Genomic DNA, 20,151 nt, shown 5'->3' with positions numbered 1-20,151 from the left:
CCTTTAGGATGGTTGGACCAGGGCCTTTTCTCCCCATGGTGGCTCTCACATCATCTGGGTGCTGCCTCTCCAAAACAGGAAGAATCAATTTTCCTTCAACCCCAGTGTGTGGTGTTTCTTTCGTTTTGAAATGGATGTAGTTTGCTGTACCCTGGCCTCTCTAATCTTCCTCCTCCCACCCCCCACCCCACACACACACACATACACGCAAACCCACTTAATTTGCAGCCTGAAAACTGAACTCTAAATCCATCTCTAATCGCAGGTCACATTCAGCGCTGTGACAGCCTTGGAACACCCACATCAGTCTTTGACACATTCATTTCCACAGGCCCCCTCCTCGTCTCTTTTTTCCATCTCCTCTCGAATTCTCCGGCTTTTCTTCGGGCTGACAAAGGGCCCCTGATTAAACCTGCACCTTATCCAGCCCCTGCAGTGAGGAGTTCAGGCGACACACGAGTTACGGCAGCAGCCTCATGCTGGCTGCCTCGCATGCTGTCCCATTTTGCCCCATTCTGGCAATTGAGCAAGTCTTGAGGGCCTTCTGAGCGGAAATAAAGCAAGACTGCATCTCTGCAAAGATCAGCCTTCATTCCAAGGCTTTTCTGGGTTGCAATGTTTTTGCCAGGAAAAAGTGGGTGCTGGTAAATCATGTGTCTAGCGGAGTTGACAGCCTTTATATACATCCATGGACAATGTGTATACCTTCCTCAACATGTCAGGTTTGAAAAAGAATTGCAAGCTGTTTGAACTGTCTTTCAAAAGCAGAACACTCGATAGGCGTTTTTTAAGGGGATATGGGTGAATGCCATCCCCTTTAAACTAGAACGACCAAAGAAACATCCCCTTTAATCAATCTGTCAATTTTGCCATCCCCCAGATCCCCTGTAAGAGAAAGAGAGAGAATGTATGTGCAGGTGAAAATCCTATAGTTTGTGCTTCAAACTAAAGCACAGCTTCTGCAGTATAGTGAAACGGAATGGCATCGAAAAAAAACATCCTTCTGTCACAGTCAGATCCTACCCAGGTCGGTGGATGGTGGCTGCTGATCGGTGGCCATCCATAATGATTTTACCATCTTCGGCAAGCAGGCAGGATATCGTTTTCACTGTGCACATTCAAGCAACAAGCAAACAGTTCTGTTTCGTGGAGTCGTCCTCCAAACCAGTTAATGTGGAGAAACCCTCCCAATTAATATTCACACAAAGATTGGTGAAAATCCAGACATGCGTTGTTGGGTTCTTTTGCATCTGGACCATTGGGACCATTCTTACTATTAGTATTCCGATGACTCTGATGAAGGAGTGGTTTAATTTTTTAAAGATGAATTAAAGAGGCAGAGGAGGAGATGTAAAAGCCAGAAAAAGGCAGAAGTCAGGCGTTGAACACAGACACTTATCACCTGCCACAGACATTTTGTGAGTGGTCTGGCAGGTCGCTGTCACCGACAGAAAAAACGTCCTGAAATCTTCTCCTTGCTCAATCAGATATTTGACTAATCTTGCCTCTTTGGATATCCAGATATGTTCGTAATCATTCTTCTGCACACTCATTGTCATTCATGGCTGCCTCCGAGTGTTTGACAGTGACAAACTCCCAGCAGGAAAGAGAAGTGTTGTGCAGAAGTGTTGGCTGGTCTGCAGCCAATCGTTAGACGGGATAAAATCACCCCCCCTTTGCCCGGGATGGGATGGATGTATCCAAGAGGAATTTTGTCACTGCCTCTTGTTGGAGTGACAGGAAGACAGATACAGCCACTCGTAGAGGGAGAATGTGTTTTTGCTCAAATATGATGCAGCAGAGAAGAAGAAAGAAATTGGTAAAAAAAAACCTTCAGTTGGATTGCGACAGAGCAAAAGTCACGGAACATAGTAAATATTTTTGATATGCTTAATTGCTATCACCGTGGGTAGTGTGCGGTGGTTAAGTGTGAGGTGAGATGGCTCACATCCTCTCGTCCAACACCTGCACAGAAAGAAATTCTCATAAAAACATCTTGTAAAAAGGTTATTTTCTCCCTCACGGCTCCTCAGCGGCTACATAAATTTCGTCCTTTCCCGTCTGGCGCAGTATTCCCTCATGTGACCCCATTTCCTGTGTTGATTCTCGCTCCCGATGTCATTAAATGATGTTTATGAAGGAAAATGTCGCATGTCTTTTATAAGACCACGAGCGGCTCCTTCCCCGGTCGCTCTCGCTCACAGTTAGCGACCTTCTGAATTACCAGGAAACTGATTCTTTTACAAGGTATTTTAATTACCATGTGTTTATTTTTGACCTGTTTACAAGTTATGAGATTAGAAGATGGATACAGGGGTTGTTATGGATACAGAAGTGGTTTTATGTTTATCCCAGGAAATGAAGTTATTTGCTGCCCATCACAAGTTCCCAGAACCCAGATCATCTCCTCCCTACTTTGTCTGACATCACTGTAAAATCCAAAAGATATTCAATAACAATGATACAAGACGGGAAAACAACTATGTTTAGGATAAAAACATCGATATATACATTAAAATGTGAAAATGCCTTGAACCTAGAAGCAATCATTTTACTGTTGGTCGATTAATAACATTTATTTCACCACCCTTGTGTCCCATGACTGGGAAGGTTTGATGGGCACCTTGATCATCTGACCTGTTTGGTCCAGTTCCTGGTGTTCGACCTTTTGAGTCTCTACAATATAGGCTGGTGTTAAAGCTGTCAATCAAATGCGATTTGAAAATGGTTGTGCCCGGATTTTGAGTAGATGTGTGATTTCCACGTGAATTTAACAGCTAAACTATCATTAAATGAATGTGGTTGTGATGTTAAATGATTAAATGAGTGATTTACATAATTCATCATCTCATTGTTTCTGAAATTAAAGCACAGATCAAGATCAGCAATAAGATGTTTTTAAAGGAATCATAAATCTTGTCTAGTTCTCGTTGAACAAAATTTGAATCTGAGACTGAGCTGAGCTGCTCCTCCATCATTAGAATCCTCTCTCTGGTTCTGTTCTTCTCATGTTGTGGGTCGGGATGTTGCTGTTGGATGAACCTCTGACCAACCAGTCTGTCTTCCTGTGTTACTTGTCCTGAGAGCAACATACAGGCATTCTACCTGCACTACAGTATTGTCCTAATGATGCATCAGAGGGTCGAGTAACCCTGTGTTTTCCGACACTGTGTTTGTGAGACATCAACTCAAGTTTGGACTCCTAACTTTACGAACTTCCAAGGCTTTAATACTTTCCATGCTTTATTTGATTAGCTTAATCTGATATAAATCAGTCATGAATACCGGTGTGCACACAAATCTGATTAGACGTGAAAGCAACTGGAGCCCGACTGATTTATCGGATATGAGCCTTTCACAGACGGTATCAGAGTTTGTTTGTTGACATGCACCATCATGAAATCTTTTACTCCACAGAACATGCAATGCAAAAAACATATATATATAAATATATATATATGAAAACATGTATGTTTACATTTTATGTAAAAAAGTGATTATTTTCAAGTTAAACAGTAAAATATCAAACCTCATTTTCTTTTCTTTATCAGAAGGGAGGACTTTACTAGGAGTTAGTATTCTTGTGGCCACACAATATTTTCCCACCAATGTCACCAGGGGGCTCTGTAATCCGTAGATATATCAGTATCAGAAATGTTTTATTCCCTAATATCAGCAGTTACATCGGCGCAAAAACTCCATATCAGTCTTAGATGTGAGATCCCTCACGCTGTGCTGAGGTTCACTGAGATGCCAAAAAGTTTCCTTCTGCCCTTTCATAGTCTCTGACGTCTCTCCCCTCGCCGATGGACGTTTGCATTGCGTTATCTGAGCTGTGTTCAGCTTTGTATTATATGCGTCATCAGTTTGTTTGGGGGTTTTTTTGCTCCTCCGGGACAACAAAAGAATTGCTGTGGCATTACAAAGGGAACACGTCGAGGGAAAAGCGTTGAGGACAGTTGAACCTGACAACACAGTTGTCCTCATTATGGCATTCATGAGCTACTGATATAAGCACAAGCTGTCTAATCCCTTTGATGGAAATGCTACCTGCTTTGTGCTGTGTGTACAAAGATATGATACAGATTGTTGTTGCGATGGGAGTTGATTGTGTGTCCCATCTTTGAACTCGCTTTATCTTATCTGTAGTGTACCCTTCTACACTTGAGTGACAGCGGCGTTTTGTGGTGGTAGCTGTCAGCCAACTCTGCATGTGTGCGCAGCAAATATCAGCAAATCCCCTGACTTGGATTCACTCTAACCTTTTCAGGTTTTCAGGCGAGCTCTTGTTCGTTTAAATAAACCAGCAACGTGTCCACTGCACAGGGAGGTCAGAGCAGGTGCCTGTGCAGGTGTGAAAAAGGGTCATGAAGCCGTTAAATAGTCATGAACATCTGCGGACGAGACGAGCAGGGGGCGGCCGTCCTCGTCCACTTTGCCACCTCGGCTTACTGTCAGCTCTTGACTTCCCCTCCTGTTGGCTGCCAGCGGAGAGCGAGCCGTCGCAGGAACCACAGGGGAGCCTCTGAATTCAGGAAAGAAAGAAAACGCATCTCCTCCTCAAACGTAGCGCACAGATCTGAGTGCAGCTTCTGACAGCTAAGGTGGCTTCTTAAAATACACACAGAGCCACACCGCGGCCGGCAGAGCTCAAACAGTCGCGTTGATTGGCAGCTGCAGCTTGAGAGAATTATGTTTTTGTGGCCCTGTGTGTGAAGACGGCCATGTTAGATCATTACTGGAACAAGTTTTATTTAATGTATTTTTTTGGTAGTGTTGGTTTTTAGTAGATTTGGTTTGTTGTTGTTGTTTTGTGTGTGTGTGTGTGTGTGTGTGTGTGTGTGTGTGTGTGTGTGTGTGTGTGTGTGTGTGTGTGTGTGTGTGTGTGTGTGTGTGTGTGTGTGTGTGTGTGTGTGTGTGTGTGTGTGTGTGTGGCTTCTCTCTGTAGTAGAAATGTAAACAGGGAGTTGAGGCTCTGTCCCTTTATGTGAAAAGACAGACGCTGTGATGATGAGAGCGATGTGTCTATTTGTGCGTCTGTTTGTGTGTGTGTGTGTTTGTCTGTCTTTTCTTGTTGTTTCTTTCAGAGGACGTCATTTTCTGCGTGTTATTTATTTTGACTTGTGGGAGAATTTTGTAGCCTCTGTCCTCATTTCGGAAGCGGCATCAAAAGAGTCGCATTGAATATAGTTTTCAACAAAGTTTGTCAAATGATAATGATGATGAGAGTGACGCATGTGTATTCATCCTGACATTGTGTAGCTCTGCTTTCAAAAACGCTTTTGTCTGTCATTGTTGTTTTATTGTTGTCCTTTGCGGTGATTCTTGAAAGTGTTTGTCACTTTCTCTCTCTCTCTCTCTTTGTGTGTGTTTGTGTCTCGTCTCACGGTTTTCTCTTGTTGTGGTTTTCAGTCACCAGACGCAGACGACCTGCTGGGACCATCCAAAGATGACAGAACTCTACCAGTCACTAGGTGAGAAGCACTCACAGTCACTCGTGGTGTGGATTTTATTTCCAAAAATCTAAGGCTGAGGTTCTTGTCAAAGAAGTGTTTTGTTTTGTATTTATCTGCCCTGGTTTTTGAATACTCTAAATGTCTTTTGCATTTGTGCCGCCACCACAGTGCAATCGAGGATCATTTTATTTGTGTTTTTGTTGCATTTCAGCAGAAAAAAACTGAATAAAATCTGTAAGTTCTGTGTGTTTTCATAGGGAAGCTGATTCTGAAAACAGATGTTTTCGTCTTTCATTTTCTAAATGTAATCTGTCAGTGCTCTGAGCGCCACAAATAAAAGTGTCTCTCTCTTCCGGCGTGTTGGGATGTAGCCAAAATTTCCAAAGATTGATTTTTCAGACCATGGGCCAATAAATCAAACTATTTACAGAGCAGACATAATTTTCTTCACCTTTTCACTAATGATATATTCATGCACGGAGTCGTACTATATCAGAATACTGTTCAAAGTAAAATAAAATATTTTTCTGCAGTTTGGTTGAAATGACTCTTTAATAAACAAGTAAAGTAATGTCAGTGCACTGATCTTTAAAAGGACAATGAGCCTGTTTCACAAAAGCAATTTGCGAGTACCACACGCACACAGATCACAAATGATCGTCACGCAAAACTAACACGAGAGGAAATGATGTAATGTAATCCTCTGGTCCTTTGAGGGCTGGTTTCGTGGTCGGGGATCAACCCGCATCCCACAGATCTATTTCTCACTTGTCCGGTTGGTTTAGTCTTTACATTTAACTTCTTTAAAATCGCAGCCTGATCGTTTCCCTCTCTCCCGCTTTCTGCTAATATCCGTATGCACGTCCGCGTCCCTGCGGGGCGGCCCCGTATGACTGTTCATAAATGAGCAGCCGGATAAGTAATAAGCTGTGAAACTTTGGGAGCATTCGCTGTAGGCCAGCGGCTCAACAAATAGCACCGCACCCCACCGAGACCCAAATCACTAACCTAATTATACAGTTCACATTAGCAGCCGCTCCCCCTGTGGACAATAACTAACAGAAAGTCGGCTTCCACTGAGAACAGAGGTTCTGCTTGTTGATGCCCAGTTGGAGGATTTGTTTTGTTGTTATGTTTCCTGATGTTCTGCCTCTGTTCTCTTTTTGTCCTTCATCTGTTCATGTCTCTGTCTCTATCCCTGCCTGTAGCGGACTTGAACAATGTGAGATTCTCAGCATACCGAACAGCCATGAAGATCCGCCGACTACAGAAAGCACTGTGTTGTAAGTAATACACACACAGACACACACACGTGCATGCACACCTTAATTCTGACAGTTGTAGTCCACTTCTTTTGAAGTCTGGGTGGAACAAGGGAATGCGGCGATGATTTGGATCTTTGCCAGATGCTTTTTCATTTTTAAAATTGCAAGCACAACATTGGGGTGTTGTTTTGTGTGTGTGTGTGTGTGTGTGTGTGTGTGTGTGTGTGTGTGTGTGTGTGTGTGTGTGTGTGTGTGTGTGTGTGTGTGTGTGTGTGTGTGTGTGTGTGTGTGTGTGTGTGTGTGTTGTCCATGCACAGTCACAGCAGGTGCTTTTGTTAAGCCTGTTGAGCAGAGACTCATTGGATGTGCACAGGTGGGATATTTGTTTTTTGCTGTGTTTTTTTTCTATTACCATTTTTTTCAAAGCGAGAGCCACTGTTTTATTGGTTATAATGGAAGCTTTGATGAAGGAAGCTACTTCTTTCAGTCTCATGTGGCTATCAACCCCACCTGTACACACACACAGACTGCAGGTGTATGCTGACTCCCCTCTCATGAGGTTTCAACCAGCACGGCAGCAGCTACTTGGGCCCCGTACAGTGTAATAATGGTGACAAATGTTAACCATTAACCAGCGGTTGACACCGTTACAGCAACACACACTGCGAGCCCACACTCCTCAATTACATCCCGCTGTTTGTAGGAAATTTGCTCTGTGTGCGTGTATGAAACAAACAGATAAAATATAACCTGGTCTCATGTGGGCGTGTGTGCAGCTTTTCCACATGTGCACCTGGATATTCGTGGGAACCAAAGTGCGTTGTGGTGTTTTTTATGTTTGTTAATGAGCTTGAGTGATTTAGGAGTTTTAGTTTCCTATCTCATATTGCCTCTCTCTGATTGCATGCATGCGTTTGTGGCGGGAATGCATTAGCCTGAGTGATTTCGACTTGGGGCGCTGCAATTCAATTTCATCCATTAGATTAGAAGAGTCCCAAAACTGTTCTGTGTGTGTGTGTGTGCGTGTGCGTGTGCTTGCGCACGTCTGTGTGATTCTATACACACATACACACAGAAGGATCAGTAGTTATTAGTTATTAGCCTGGATTCATGTGGAATCTTTGCTTGAAGACCTGAGTGTGCTGTATGAAAGTGTGTGTATTTTATTGTGTATGTCAGAGAATGATGCGCATACACACACACTAACAAACAGGGATACTATAAAACGGCTAATTGGGTTAAGTCTGTGCCAGGGGGGCTGGAGAAGCACAAATGAGCTTGCATGGCATCCCGCTAATGTGCCAGCCTCTGAGCTCCATCCGTGCATGCGTAGTGAGAGAAGTTTTGCTTTCCGACAGCATGGCTGCCCCGCTGAGCTCCCTCCACGTGGATACACTCCAGTAATTAGTCCTGTCTGGGGTAACTTAAGGCAAGGAGCCGCAGAGGAGGTGAAAGTGACAGGAGCAAATGAAGAGAATTAAGTGAGGAGAAAGAGGTGAAAACATGGCCATTAAAAAAAATGTTGAGCCTCTTGTGTTTTAGTATTTTTGGGGTAAATCTGAAGTAATATGGTTTGATTTAACCCTGAAATTAGCTAATGCAGGAGTTTGTCAAAATATGCTTGTGCAATTTATTTTAATGGTAACTAGAAGGGCTCATCCCCCTGCCAGGACTAATGTCCTTTCCCTCCATGTCAAATCAGTGTTTCCCATTTATCATCTAAACTGTGGCAGGCCAATATATTCTAATATGTACCAGCACAGATTCATAATGAACCAAACAAATTGAAACACTCCTAATAACATTAGAGATTTTCAACTCGCCCTATCGTCCATAAAGTTTTTACTTTCCACGCAGACGGCCAGACCTCCTAGTTTCAGCTGCAGCGGTGCAAGTGGCATGCAATGCAGTTCTCTCTCTCTCACAGCAGAACGTCTCTTCACTCTGTAGTCAGTGAATCTGTCACTCAGAGTCTGTAGCACATGGGGGGTTAATGTGTGGGCACCCCCACTCCTGCCATAGATTAGATTCATTCTTTGGGAAACGCTGCAGGGAAAATACCTGTATCCGCACCAAAATTTAATAGAAACGGTTTAGTAGTTTTTGTGTAATCCTACTGATAAACAAACGTTGTTATATTCTATGTTACACTGTAATTGTTGTGATTTTGGTCAAACTAATTCATCCAATATAGCAGACCAGACACTGTGCATGTGTTTTACCACCTGGAGTCATGTTCTGAACAGAGATGAGGTGCTGACCTTTCCACTGGACCGTTTATAAAACACTGATTAGGATTCTTATCGGGATCTGAGCTCGCCCTTGATGGATCTGTAAACTCATATTTAAACACTGTTTCCTGAAAGCATATGATCTATTAATATGACTGTGTTTTGAGAGCGCAGAACATTCACTTTTAATTCGTCTCAGATTCTTCTTTATCACGTCGAGGAGCATCAGTATCTTGATGGGAGACAGATTAAGGCAGATCCCTGACCTAGAAAAGGTGAAATAATCTCACCCCACAGGCAGATCTGCTGCTTATTTTCAGAAAAATAATATTTCAGGAGTCAGACTGGGGCAGTTCTCAGTGTTAAAACAGCATATATATATATACCACAGCTTTTCAGTTGGTGTGTGTTTGTCTGTGGCACAATCTGCTGCATCACAGCTGCAGAAAGTGTAATTTACTTGATCAATGTTACTATTACTCGTGGTTATCTCTCTGTGTTTGTGTCTGTCTATGCAGCAGTTTAATAGTGTTGTCCCAGAGGACTTGATTAGCCAGTTTTATTAAATATTCCACTTTACTCTTAACATAAGTCAAAGCTGAAGTATGGAAGATAATGGAAATCTGCTTGAGACATTGATTTCTAACAATCCTTCCTTTTGTCATAGACGTAACCAAAAATTAAATTAGTGGAAACGAGAGTGCTTTGTCTTGCATGTTTTTGTCTCGTTTGTCTTTTCTTGTTCAGATTTCTTTCTCGTATTAATATTTCACAGCAATGATCCATCTGTCCTCCGTCTGTGCTCCCCGCAGACTTCCGTGCTTTGTTGTTATGAACTATTTTGGACAAAATATCAGTCAAGTCTGCATTTTGAAAGTGCCTCTAAGAATAGTCTGCTGCTGAAAGCCCAATGAGCAAGAAGAGAAGATTACTGATGGTTCTAATTTGCCTTTTTTTGTCCCTCTGTCCCATCACTCCTCATGGGGTTTTTCTCTTTTACATTTTTCCTCTGTTCCTTCTGTCTGTTCTCGTTAACCTCCGCCTGCTCTCCTCCCTTCTTCACTTTCACTTCTCCTAATAATTGTCCTTCCTGTCTCCTCGTTGTTTCTGCCCTGTGGTGTCCCCTATTATCTTTTCCATCTACCCCCTCTCATCCTTCCTCCTCCTCTTCCTCCTCCTCCTCACCTACAGTGGACCTGTTGGACCTCAGCGTGGCACAGAACACCTTCGAGCAGCACAAACTCACCAACAACAGTCAGCTGCTCTCCGTCCCCGACGTCATCAACTGCCTGACGTCCATCTACGACGGCCTGGAGCAGGAGCACAAGGACCTGGTCAACGTGCCTCTGTGCGTCGACATGTGTCTCAACTGGCTGCTCAACGTTTACGATACGTACGTATGCCAACTGCTCTGCGTTCAGGGCAGAGGATTATGCATCAGGCTGGAATTTGTTCCACGTTGTGTACATTGCCATCTACATCTTTAAATATAGTGTATAAAATGTCCTGAATCAGATTGGATGAAAGTGGCGGTGCCGAGGCTTTGAATTTTCAAATTCCCTTATTGTTGGTGCCATATGTGCATAATGATGATGTTGCATAATGATTGTTTTGTACATATTTATAGACTCATGCGCTTCATATTCTGACATTGTCAACATGCTATATGCATCGGCATGAGCGGTTGGCATTCAAATCGCTGTTGCACACTGTTTGTGTTTGGAAATTCCCATACAAATGGGCAAATATGCTCTGCACTGGTCTGAACAGCATAAACACAGCAGTCTATTCAGGCTGTAAACATCTTATTTACTGGTCTGAACATTTTTCTGTGGCTGTACTGACGATGCAATTAGAAATTCAATCGCTCTTTCACAAAGATGGAACTAAGGGAACATGCACACAATTAAGTTTTTTTTCCAAGCACATAATGATTTCCTGTCGCATATAGTTCAGAACTGCACTGAAATAAACACATAATCACACTGGATATATAGTGGTAAGAAGAAAATAAGTGAACCCTTGGGAATCATCTGTATTTCGATACTAAGATCTTAAAGTGGAAGGACACTCAGAGCACATTTCTTCACCAAGGCCCAACTGTCCCCTTGTGTAACTACATTTATATTCACTAGATCCAGGTTTTTATTTGGATCTGCACCAAATGGCAAACACTCAACGGCCCTCATATTTTCATCAATGTATCAATGAAAATGTAAAGAAAAAACACCCTATCTCATGTTAAAGTTTGTGAAAAGACTTCCTGGATCCCTCCACTGGTCCAGATATACAAAATTATTATTTAAAAAAAATGTTCCTGACCCATTCTCAACCTTCCAACAAGTTTCAAATGAATCCCTCAAGTAGTTTTTGTAATCCTTCAAACTAGCAGGCAAATGTTAACAAATATTGTTTTATCCTCATAGTTATAATTATGAAGAAATTATTTTAACTAATAACATAATAACTTTAGCTGGAAATAGTATGTGAACTCTAATAAAGTCAACACTAAAAAGAAGCAGGAATTAAGAAGGGTTCACATCCTTTCTTCTCGCTACTGGACACAAACGTATAATCCCACAATAAATACAATAAAAGGCCTAATTGCCGGTGTTTGTGTTCTCTGCAGTGGCCGCAGTGGGAAGATCCGCGTCCTGTCCATGAAGATCGGCGTGCTCTCTCTGTCTAAGGGTCACCTGGAGGAGAAATACAAATGTAAGTGTACGGTGAGAAGGTATTAGCGGGTAGGAATATAAACACCCCCTCCACACAATACAGACCCAGTCTGCGGCGAGTCCATCCCATACTGCTCCAGTACAGCTGTAATCCCAGCAGTATTAATCAGGCTCGCGGAGAGCCAGGGAGAGAGGGCTGGAGAGCGAGTCGTCTAATTGGATGAGAGACCTCCTACGCGCTCCTTCTGTTTTTTTTATTTAATTCTCTATTCTGATTTATTTTGAGGATTAGGGAGCGTGAATATCGGCTCCCTGCACAGGGAGGAGACTCATTTTGTTTTCTGCTCTGTGTTTCGACTGCTTTATCTCTCTCTTCCTCCGCTGTCACTGCTCGCACCATTGTTCATCCATCTAACGGTGCCACTTTGTCTTCTGTCCTGTCTTACTTACTCCTTCCTCCCTTCTTTCCTCCATCCTCATTCCTCCCCTCCGCCTCCTCCTCCCCTCCTCCCTCTCTCCTGCCATGGCATGGACTCCTTGAGCCTATTCGTTCCACTGGCAGTTTCTATTAGCCTGAGAAGGGTATCAAGCACGGTTGATTGCATCCCTCCTCCTTTTACTATCTTAAAGTCTCATTGTCTTTCAGTCCCGTGCATATAGCTGCACAGCAACCCACACGCATTCACACGTAACCAGGCACGGAGCCATTTGCTTATGTCAAATGTAATCTCGTGGCAGAAAGTCGTGAGTTGGAGATGAGGGGGTTGAACCGTCAGATGCCACAAAGTGTGTGTGGAGGAAAGGGGTCATGAAACAAGCGCCTTGTGTTTGCATGTCACACACACACACACACACACAACAGAAGCTAGTGTCAGGGCCAGGTCTCACACAGAGATCAAAGTCAGCTGCAAGCGGAGCAGAAAGACCTGTCATGCCCTCCGTTTCTCCTTCTTCTCCCTCCCCTGCTCCTCCGCATTAGCCTCTCTCCTCTCTTTGCTCAGTTTGTGCACGAGCTCCGGAGACGTTTCATAACTTCTATCTAAAATACAACCGCCGTAAGCACGCTGACACTGGCTGAGCCTACAGCACGTGTCAATGGGCAGGTATCCCTGCCAGTACAACTCTATCAGTCTATATGAGAATGTGGTGGCGAGTTGGAGGCAGGGAGCGGCAGATTAGAGAGGAAAATAGCCTGGTGTGCAAGAAGTGAGACAGAAAGATAAAAAATGCATCATTTCCATGTGTCCTCCATGCCACACTTCATACACACACACACCAACATTTCCCTCCCTCTCCCTGCAATACTTTTACTCTTTCTCCCTGTACATCGAGTGTATTTATACCCACACTATATATTTTCCTTTAAATATCACCCACATGCTATGACTGTTTCCCTCACAGCCTCTCTTCTCATATTTTCTCTGCCTCCTCTTCTCCTCCCCCCCAGACCTCTTCAGCCAGGTGGCGTCGGCAGGTGACACGTGTGACCAGCGGCAGCTCGGACTTCTCCTGCACGAAGCCATCCAGATTCCGAGGCAGCTGGGGGAGGTGGCCGCCTTCGGCGGCTCCAACATCGAGCCCAGCGTCCGCAGCTGCTTCCAGCACGTATGTTCAAATGCAACACGCAGAAAGCATCACTGTGCTCATACACACATCTGGAATAAATAAGCACAGCAACTGGGGATTAGGTTTTAGTAATCACATATTGTTCTTAATACTGTACGGTTTACTGGCAGCGGAGGGGAATATATTTTTAGATTTGTATTTTGGCCGTGTTGTTACCAGTTGTGTTAAAAAGGACACATGCACAACAATCCACATGATTCATGTTTTTCCATCATATAAAGTCTTGTCAATCTTAGAATATTATCACTTAGAACACAGATACAAATTTATTCTATTGAAGGAGATTTGCACCAATTAGTTTTGTTAGGAATCCTGCTCCCCTTACATTTGGATATAAAAACCCAATGCATGTGTAGATGTATGTGTACATGTATAATGTATGTGGGTGTATGGATATGTCTGCGTGTCTGTATAGAGGTATTTGTGTGGATGCGGTGCTCCTGTGAGACTCCTGTAATATTTCATCTATTCTATAGGTGCACGTGAGTGAGGTGAAGCCCAGTCTGGAGAAAGTTTTCTTATTTAATGTTAATTGCCAGGTATGGGTTGAAAATGGCAATGAAGCAAAAAAAACAAACAGATGAACTGTTTAAATCACCAAATTCAACTGAAAAAAATGGGATCAAATACAAAAAAAATCATCTTATTAAATCTAATAAGTACCTAAGGCCTCCGTGATATTGAGTGATCTGCCTGGACTATGGAATATCTCAATATTCTGGGGTTAGTCGTGCGTGAGACCTGTCTAGCCTCAGCCCCCTTGCAAGGATAAGTGCTACAGATAATGGATAGTTGTGCATGCCATCTATTGGTAAGATGTGCAGCTCAGTGGGACTCTGCAGGTATTCAACTTCTTTTCAAGGAGCCTCTGCTTCTTGAAAATGCTGCTGGGTTTTGCCGAGTTCATGCACGGTTATACACAATGTTTGTTGGATGCACACAATATAAATTTTGAGAATTTATGCAAAAAATAAGATTTGGTTTTGTTTGCCCAAAAGGAGTAATCTGCTGAGCATATTAGTCCCTAACTTTTTTGTTTAATCACAATCTGCCACAACTAACCTGGTAACATTTTTTTTGGGACAGTTATCAATACTGCAATATGTAAAACAAAGTATTCAGTTCTGTGCTGCATCTTCCCTAAAATCAAATTGTCATCAGATACCTGCAGTCGCCTCCGCATTTCCCGGCCATCCACCTCCTGTCACTCTCACTTCTATAAAAGTGTTTTAATATTTAAGCTGTGCTGACCAATCTTGAAGCCTGAAAATGGCCCCCGGGCTTCTGCTGGCTGTCCTCTGGTGTTTTACTGCGGCCAGCGAACCACTTTCCACCGGGTTTATCTCGAGACATTACTGGCGTTTAATGATGTCTTCATCCCCCGGGATCACCGTTTCATTTTTCTCCCTCTTTCTCCCCTGGCTCATGCTTCGGCAGTCATAAATGCCAAACATTAAAATTAGGAAGCTGTAAATTCCACTGATACCCTGCGCTGCGGCTCCCAAAATAGCCGAGTGAGGCACTTTCAAACCTTGTCTTTCTCAAAATAATGCAAAAGGTAAAGGGGCAAACTCCGCATTGGCTACAATTCACTGCGTGGATGACACATTGATACACACATCCACGCACACGAGCATGCATGAGCACAAGAACGTGCACAAACTATTTACAGACATGATCATAAGTTGCTGGGCCGGCTGTAGTCCAGGTGCTCATTAATCACTCAGTCATCAAACCAAGTTGGCAGGTAGAAACACACACACACACACACACACACACACACACACACACACACACACACACACACACACACACACACACACACAGTCAAGCAGAGCCCTATCCCATCTGTGTTTCAGTCTGCCCTGCCAGTGACAGTGCAGTCACCCAGTCCATTTGCTTTAATGGGCCTGTGATGAACAGGTTGCGCCTGCAATAAATATGCCACCTTTCACTCTTCCTTTGTCCCTCTCCTCCATCCATCCATCCATCCGTCCGTCCGTCTCTATGCGTCGATATCCCTCCAGCCATCTCTCCCCAGCGGTAATTAAGCGCCATAATTCTACAGTGAGGTGACAAGTAGGAGGAGAGGAAGGTGAGGATGAGTCTGACGTAGAGGAGAGATGCTGAGGAAGGTCAAATTGAAGGGTTGAGGATTTAAAGTTGACTGCAGGGCGAAAAAGTTTCATGGGCAGCGTCATCACTTCTCATGGAATTTAACTTCAGACGATCTTAGACCCAACTGAAACAACCAACGTGTGTTTTTAAAAATTGATTATTAAACCTCACTTAAAATGAAACCTAACCCTTTACATTATCTTAAAGGCTGGGAGTCATTTGAAAGTTTCAGATTTAATACCAAAAGCAATTTTCTTTTAGATACCTTCCTTTTTAGAAGCATAAACATGTTTTTATATAAAATTACCCAGAACTTCCTGAATGTTGAATTTGCATAAATGTAGGCATCTGAACTGTAGTTGGCAAAACTTAATCAAGAAACTTTTCACGAGTACAGAAGAGGAGAAATCTTCGTAAATATTTGAGCACTTGACTTTTTCAATATTTGGTGCTATGAATACATTTGGGTCAGCACCATAAAATTTCTCCTATCTCTCTCCCACCACACACACACACACACACAACACACACACACACACACACACACACAGGCTGACTGATGAATGTTGTCTCTGATAACCAACCGTGAATTTTAATTTAATAAGCCAATCCCTGTTTCCAATTTTCAGGTTGGAATGTGCTTCCTTTTAGTTTGATTTGTAGCGTGAATTTATTTTCAGAAGGATATGCTAATAAAACTGAGACAGTCGTACACACCATGAGCCTTGGGAGGGGATCGTTGGAGCGCACACACACACACACATACACACACAGAGATATGTGCTTTATTCCCTTTGATTATTCTCTCCTCCAATTTCATATGTATTCAGCCCTTCGCTGCATTTGTTGCCCTTTTTGCCTGTCAGGGACGATGGAAAGGTCGTCTTTGATTTGTTTAGCGGTAACAGCAGCCATGTCAGAGCTTTTCCCCTGAGCTGACGTTTCGAAGGGCTCATTATAACCTGCAGTTGAACAAAGGTTCTACTTAAAAATACAGTACATCGTGAACTCTGCTGTATCAGGTTTGTAAGTTAGTTCATTGCAAAAGGGACAAAGGTTGGACTGTGGAAACTTTTAACAACTCTGACATGATTCGTTAATTCATCATGAACTCCTCCAGATCTTTAAAGCAGCAGTTTGGAGGTTCGGGTGTTGTACACTCGCACGGAGCTGTGTGGCTGTTGCATGGCAGCGGGGGAAGTGTAGGACAAGGTCAGGGAGGATGTTGGAGTAAATCAATGTTTACTCTAAGAAATTTTAGCCAATAAACATGAATAAGAGGCTTGTAAAAGTTATTTAGTCACGTCCACAATTCAAGGCCATAATGCGCCCGAGGGAGACGTCACTTTAATATGTATGGTAATCTTAAATTTGTCTTCATCTTTATTAGACTTTGGGTAACAAGCAAAAGAGTTGGAGCCTCATATACATTTCTTGGCATGGTGTCAGTCATGTTTCTCTTTCACGCTTATGCCTTTAGAGTTTATCAGCTGGCTGCAAACGCTAAACTTCACCTGTTTTCCCAAACTTTGAATTGAAGTGTCTAACTTTTTCGCCCCGCCTCTTTTATGGCCAGGTGACCAATAAGGTGGAGCTGGAGCCCAGGCAGTTTGTTGATTGGATGCGTCTGGAGCCTCAGTCCATGGTTTGGCTTCCTGTGCTGCACAGAGTCGCCGCCGCAGAGACGGCGAAGCATCAGGCAAAGTGTAACATCTGCAAGGAGTGTCCCATTGTTGGCTTCAGGTAAACACACACACACACACACACACACACACACACACACACACACACACGTGCTAATATTTAGCATTTAATTAAATATTAGTGGATAAAACGTGATAAATAGATGTGACAAGGCTGCAACATGTTACAGGCCGAACACAAACATCTCACACACACACACACACACACACACACACACACACACACACACACACACACACACACACACACACACACACACACACACACACACACACACACACACACACACACACTCTGTATTGTTCTCTCCTTGTTGAGCATAAAGGGCAGATCTGCTCTGGAGGGCAGGCATTTATCTAAATGTCAGCAGCTGATACACCACTGACTAAATACCATCCGGAGGTTTGCGACCCACATACACACACACACACACACACTCACCAACAACAACACACACAAACATATTCCACAGCAGCACATTCACAAAGTTCACAGGGAGCTGATCGCTTGGCAAGCAATCCATAACAGACCACCCTCTGATACTGACAATAAAAACACACACTTAAGTGCCTTAGTTTCATTTGGTCCCCGCTCACTTAGACTTACACAGTAACAACAGGTAAAGGACGCGGGCGGCGGTGCGGCAGTTTCAATCAGTTTATCACAAATCTCAGTTTTTCAGGGACGACTCTGGCAGGGGAAAGTATTTTTCTGCGCCCGTAGAGAGGTGCAACACCAGGCTAAGTGACATCGGGAGGCAGAATCGTCCCCCTCACATCCCCCTGCTTTGCCAGCAGAAAGAGAAATACAGTCGGACACTTGATGAAGCACATGTCTCCCAGGTTCTGTCAGTGATCGATGAGCGGCAGCGACGGAGGGAGGGAACGGCGAGAGAGCAAGAAAAAATGCAGAGCAGCATTTTGTGCGGCCGTGAGACATGACACCAGTCGTGTTATAACGGGAGATGTGCTTTTTTTCTCGTAGTTGTTTTCTTTTTTTTAACAGGCGAGGCACATGAGATCATCCGGAAATTCAAACAGCATTTAAATGTCAGAGGATATTCCTTTGTCAACTCGACTGTCACAAATCAGCTGGATAGTTAACAAGCAACCGAACCGCAGTCAACATGCACCATTTCCTGTGCGCTCATGCAAACGTTTTCCGTGCATGTATTACATTCTCAGCGATAATTAAAACTGGCCTCTGCTACGAAGTGCCAGTGATACAAACGGCCTTTGCGGGAGTTTTAGGATAATTTGTGCAATTGATAATGATAATAAAATTGCTGACCTATAATTTTGATGCAGTTTTATTTCTCTTCTTTTGTTTTAAACTTTGTTTTTACGACCATCTCATTTACTTTTATTGTGTTAGGTTTGCTGTTTAAGGCTATTCAGCATTTTTACAGGAATGGTTGTGGCTTTTGTAGACGCACTATTTAAAGAATGGCAATAATCAACATTGATATGATTATTGAAAAAGCTTATTATCTTCGTGGCCGTTAAGTATTGTCTCAGCAAATAAGCTCGCTAGCTACAACCAGAACAACAATAAGTCTCTCTCTCCCCCTCTCTGTCCATCTCTCTCTCTCTCTTTGTCCATCTCTCTCACAAAAATGTACCCGTGCCAAGAAGCATGAAGTAGATCCGCTGCCTTGAATACTCGCAAACAATATATTATTTTCGAGGGTTTTAGTGCCTTACCGGAACGGCCGATGAATATGCATAAGTACATGTATGTATATAGATTTATATAGCTAGATTTATACACTGGGGGCTATTCATGAAACATTGGCGGCTGTAGCCTGCAACGCTCCGGCCTAACGACGCCAATGTCAGTACGTAATGGCGCATTTGACTTGGCGGCGTCGTGTGTGGCGTTGCATCCTTTAATATATGTCTCTCTCTCTCTCTCTGTGCTCAGCACTCCGCTAACCTTGGGAGAGCTGCAGACGAGAGACAGATAAAGGACTTAAGCTATTATGTCTGAAAGGCTCCTGTCTCAATTTAGCTGTTAAATGGCTTCCTGGCTACAGTGGCTGCAGGGGAGAACATCCCGACAGCTGTTGTCACGTCGTCGTGTTTTTGATAGAAATCCAACTGTCGGTCACACTGTCAGAATAGTGAGGTGTGTGTGTGTGTGTGTGTGTGTGTGTGTGTGTGTGTGTGTGTGTGTGTGTGTGCACATATGCAGTATTCCAACATGACTCATCTCCAGGCTACACTGGTGCCTCCTTGACAGCTTTCGATTTACTTTGTCACGCAGTCACGCAGTCCTCTACATGCACATGTTGACACACACACACACACACACACACACACACACACTTACACAACTTCTCAACTCAACTTATCTCACTTTTCGCCTCCCTCTCTCCCCAGGTATCGCAGTCTGAAGCATTTCAACTACGACGTTTGTCAGAGCTGCTTCTTTTCCGGGCGCACCGCCAAGGGCCACAAGCTCAACTACCCCATGGTGGAGTACTGCACGCCGGTGAGGGACTGAAGCACACAAACACACACACACACACACACACACACACACACACACACACATGGACACACGTTCAGCAAGTCTTCTCCTATCTCTTCTACACATGCCCGTCCATTTAATGACAGCACACAAATTCACAAGACGCTGTCAGACTCTGGTTACTTTCTATTCTCTCATATTCTTACATAAACCACTGGGCTTTTATTTTTAAAATGTTCCGTCGTGTTACTTTTCCAAATGTTTGGTAATTCGAGAATTTGCAAGTCACAGTGCATGATGGACAAGGGGTGGATCACAATCGTCTAACAATGTGAGCTTACTTTTGCCAGAAGTATTCCCTTTTATGTGCACCTGATCTGATTTGCATTCCCCCCCCCACTGTCTCACTTCCCGATTCGATTCCTCCGACTTGTTCCACAATCAACCCCCCCGACAGACCTCCGGCTTATTTGGATTTACATGAAGAAACGCTAAAATGGTCATGGCTCTCTGAGGTCTTTTTAAAAAATTTTGCCAGAAAGCCATATTTCACTTTTACGACTGCGCAGAGAGAAGAATATGAGAAAGGGGGGGGGCTTTGGGG

General features: G+C 43.5%; 1 protein-coding gene across 5 annotated transcripts in view; it reads left to right on the top strand.

Moving 5' to 3' along the window:
- The window catches only part of utrn (utrophin), a 174,061-nt gene that overhangs the window by 123,491 nt on the left and 30,419 nt on the right, over positions 1 to 20,151 (top strand). For all 5 annotated transcript variants that reach the window (XM_035143484.2, XM_035143485.2, XM_035143482.2 and 2 more), the window contains 7 exons: positions 5,413 to 5,474; positions 6,665 to 6,739; positions 10,144 to 10,345; positions 11,582 to 11,667; positions 13,075 to 13,232; positions 16,948 to 17,114; positions 19,457 to 19,568. In XM_035143484.2, coding sequence (XP_034999375.2) covers positions 5,413 to 5,474; positions 6,665 to 6,739; positions 10,144 to 10,345; positions 11,582 to 11,667; positions 13,075 to 13,232; positions 16,948 to 17,114; positions 19,457 to 19,568 — 862 coding nt within the window. The remainder of the gene's footprint in view (positions 1 to 5,412; positions 5,475 to 6,664; positions 6,740 to 10,143; positions 10,346 to 11,581; positions 11,668 to 13,074; positions 13,233 to 16,947; positions 17,115 to 19,456; positions 19,569 to 20,151) is intronic.

This window comes from Hippoglossus stenolepis, chromosome 20 (assembly GCF_022539355.2).
Source record: "Hippoglossus stenolepis isolate QCI-W04-F060 chromosome 20, HSTE1.2, whole genome shotgun sequence".
In the NCBI taxonomy this organism is placed as follows: Eukaryota; Metazoa; Chordata; class Actinopteri; order Pleuronectiformes; family Pleuronectidae; genus Hippoglossus; species Hippoglossus stenolepis.
Note: the sequence above shows the minus strand (reverse complement) of the source record. Positions and strands in the feature narration are given on the sequence as shown.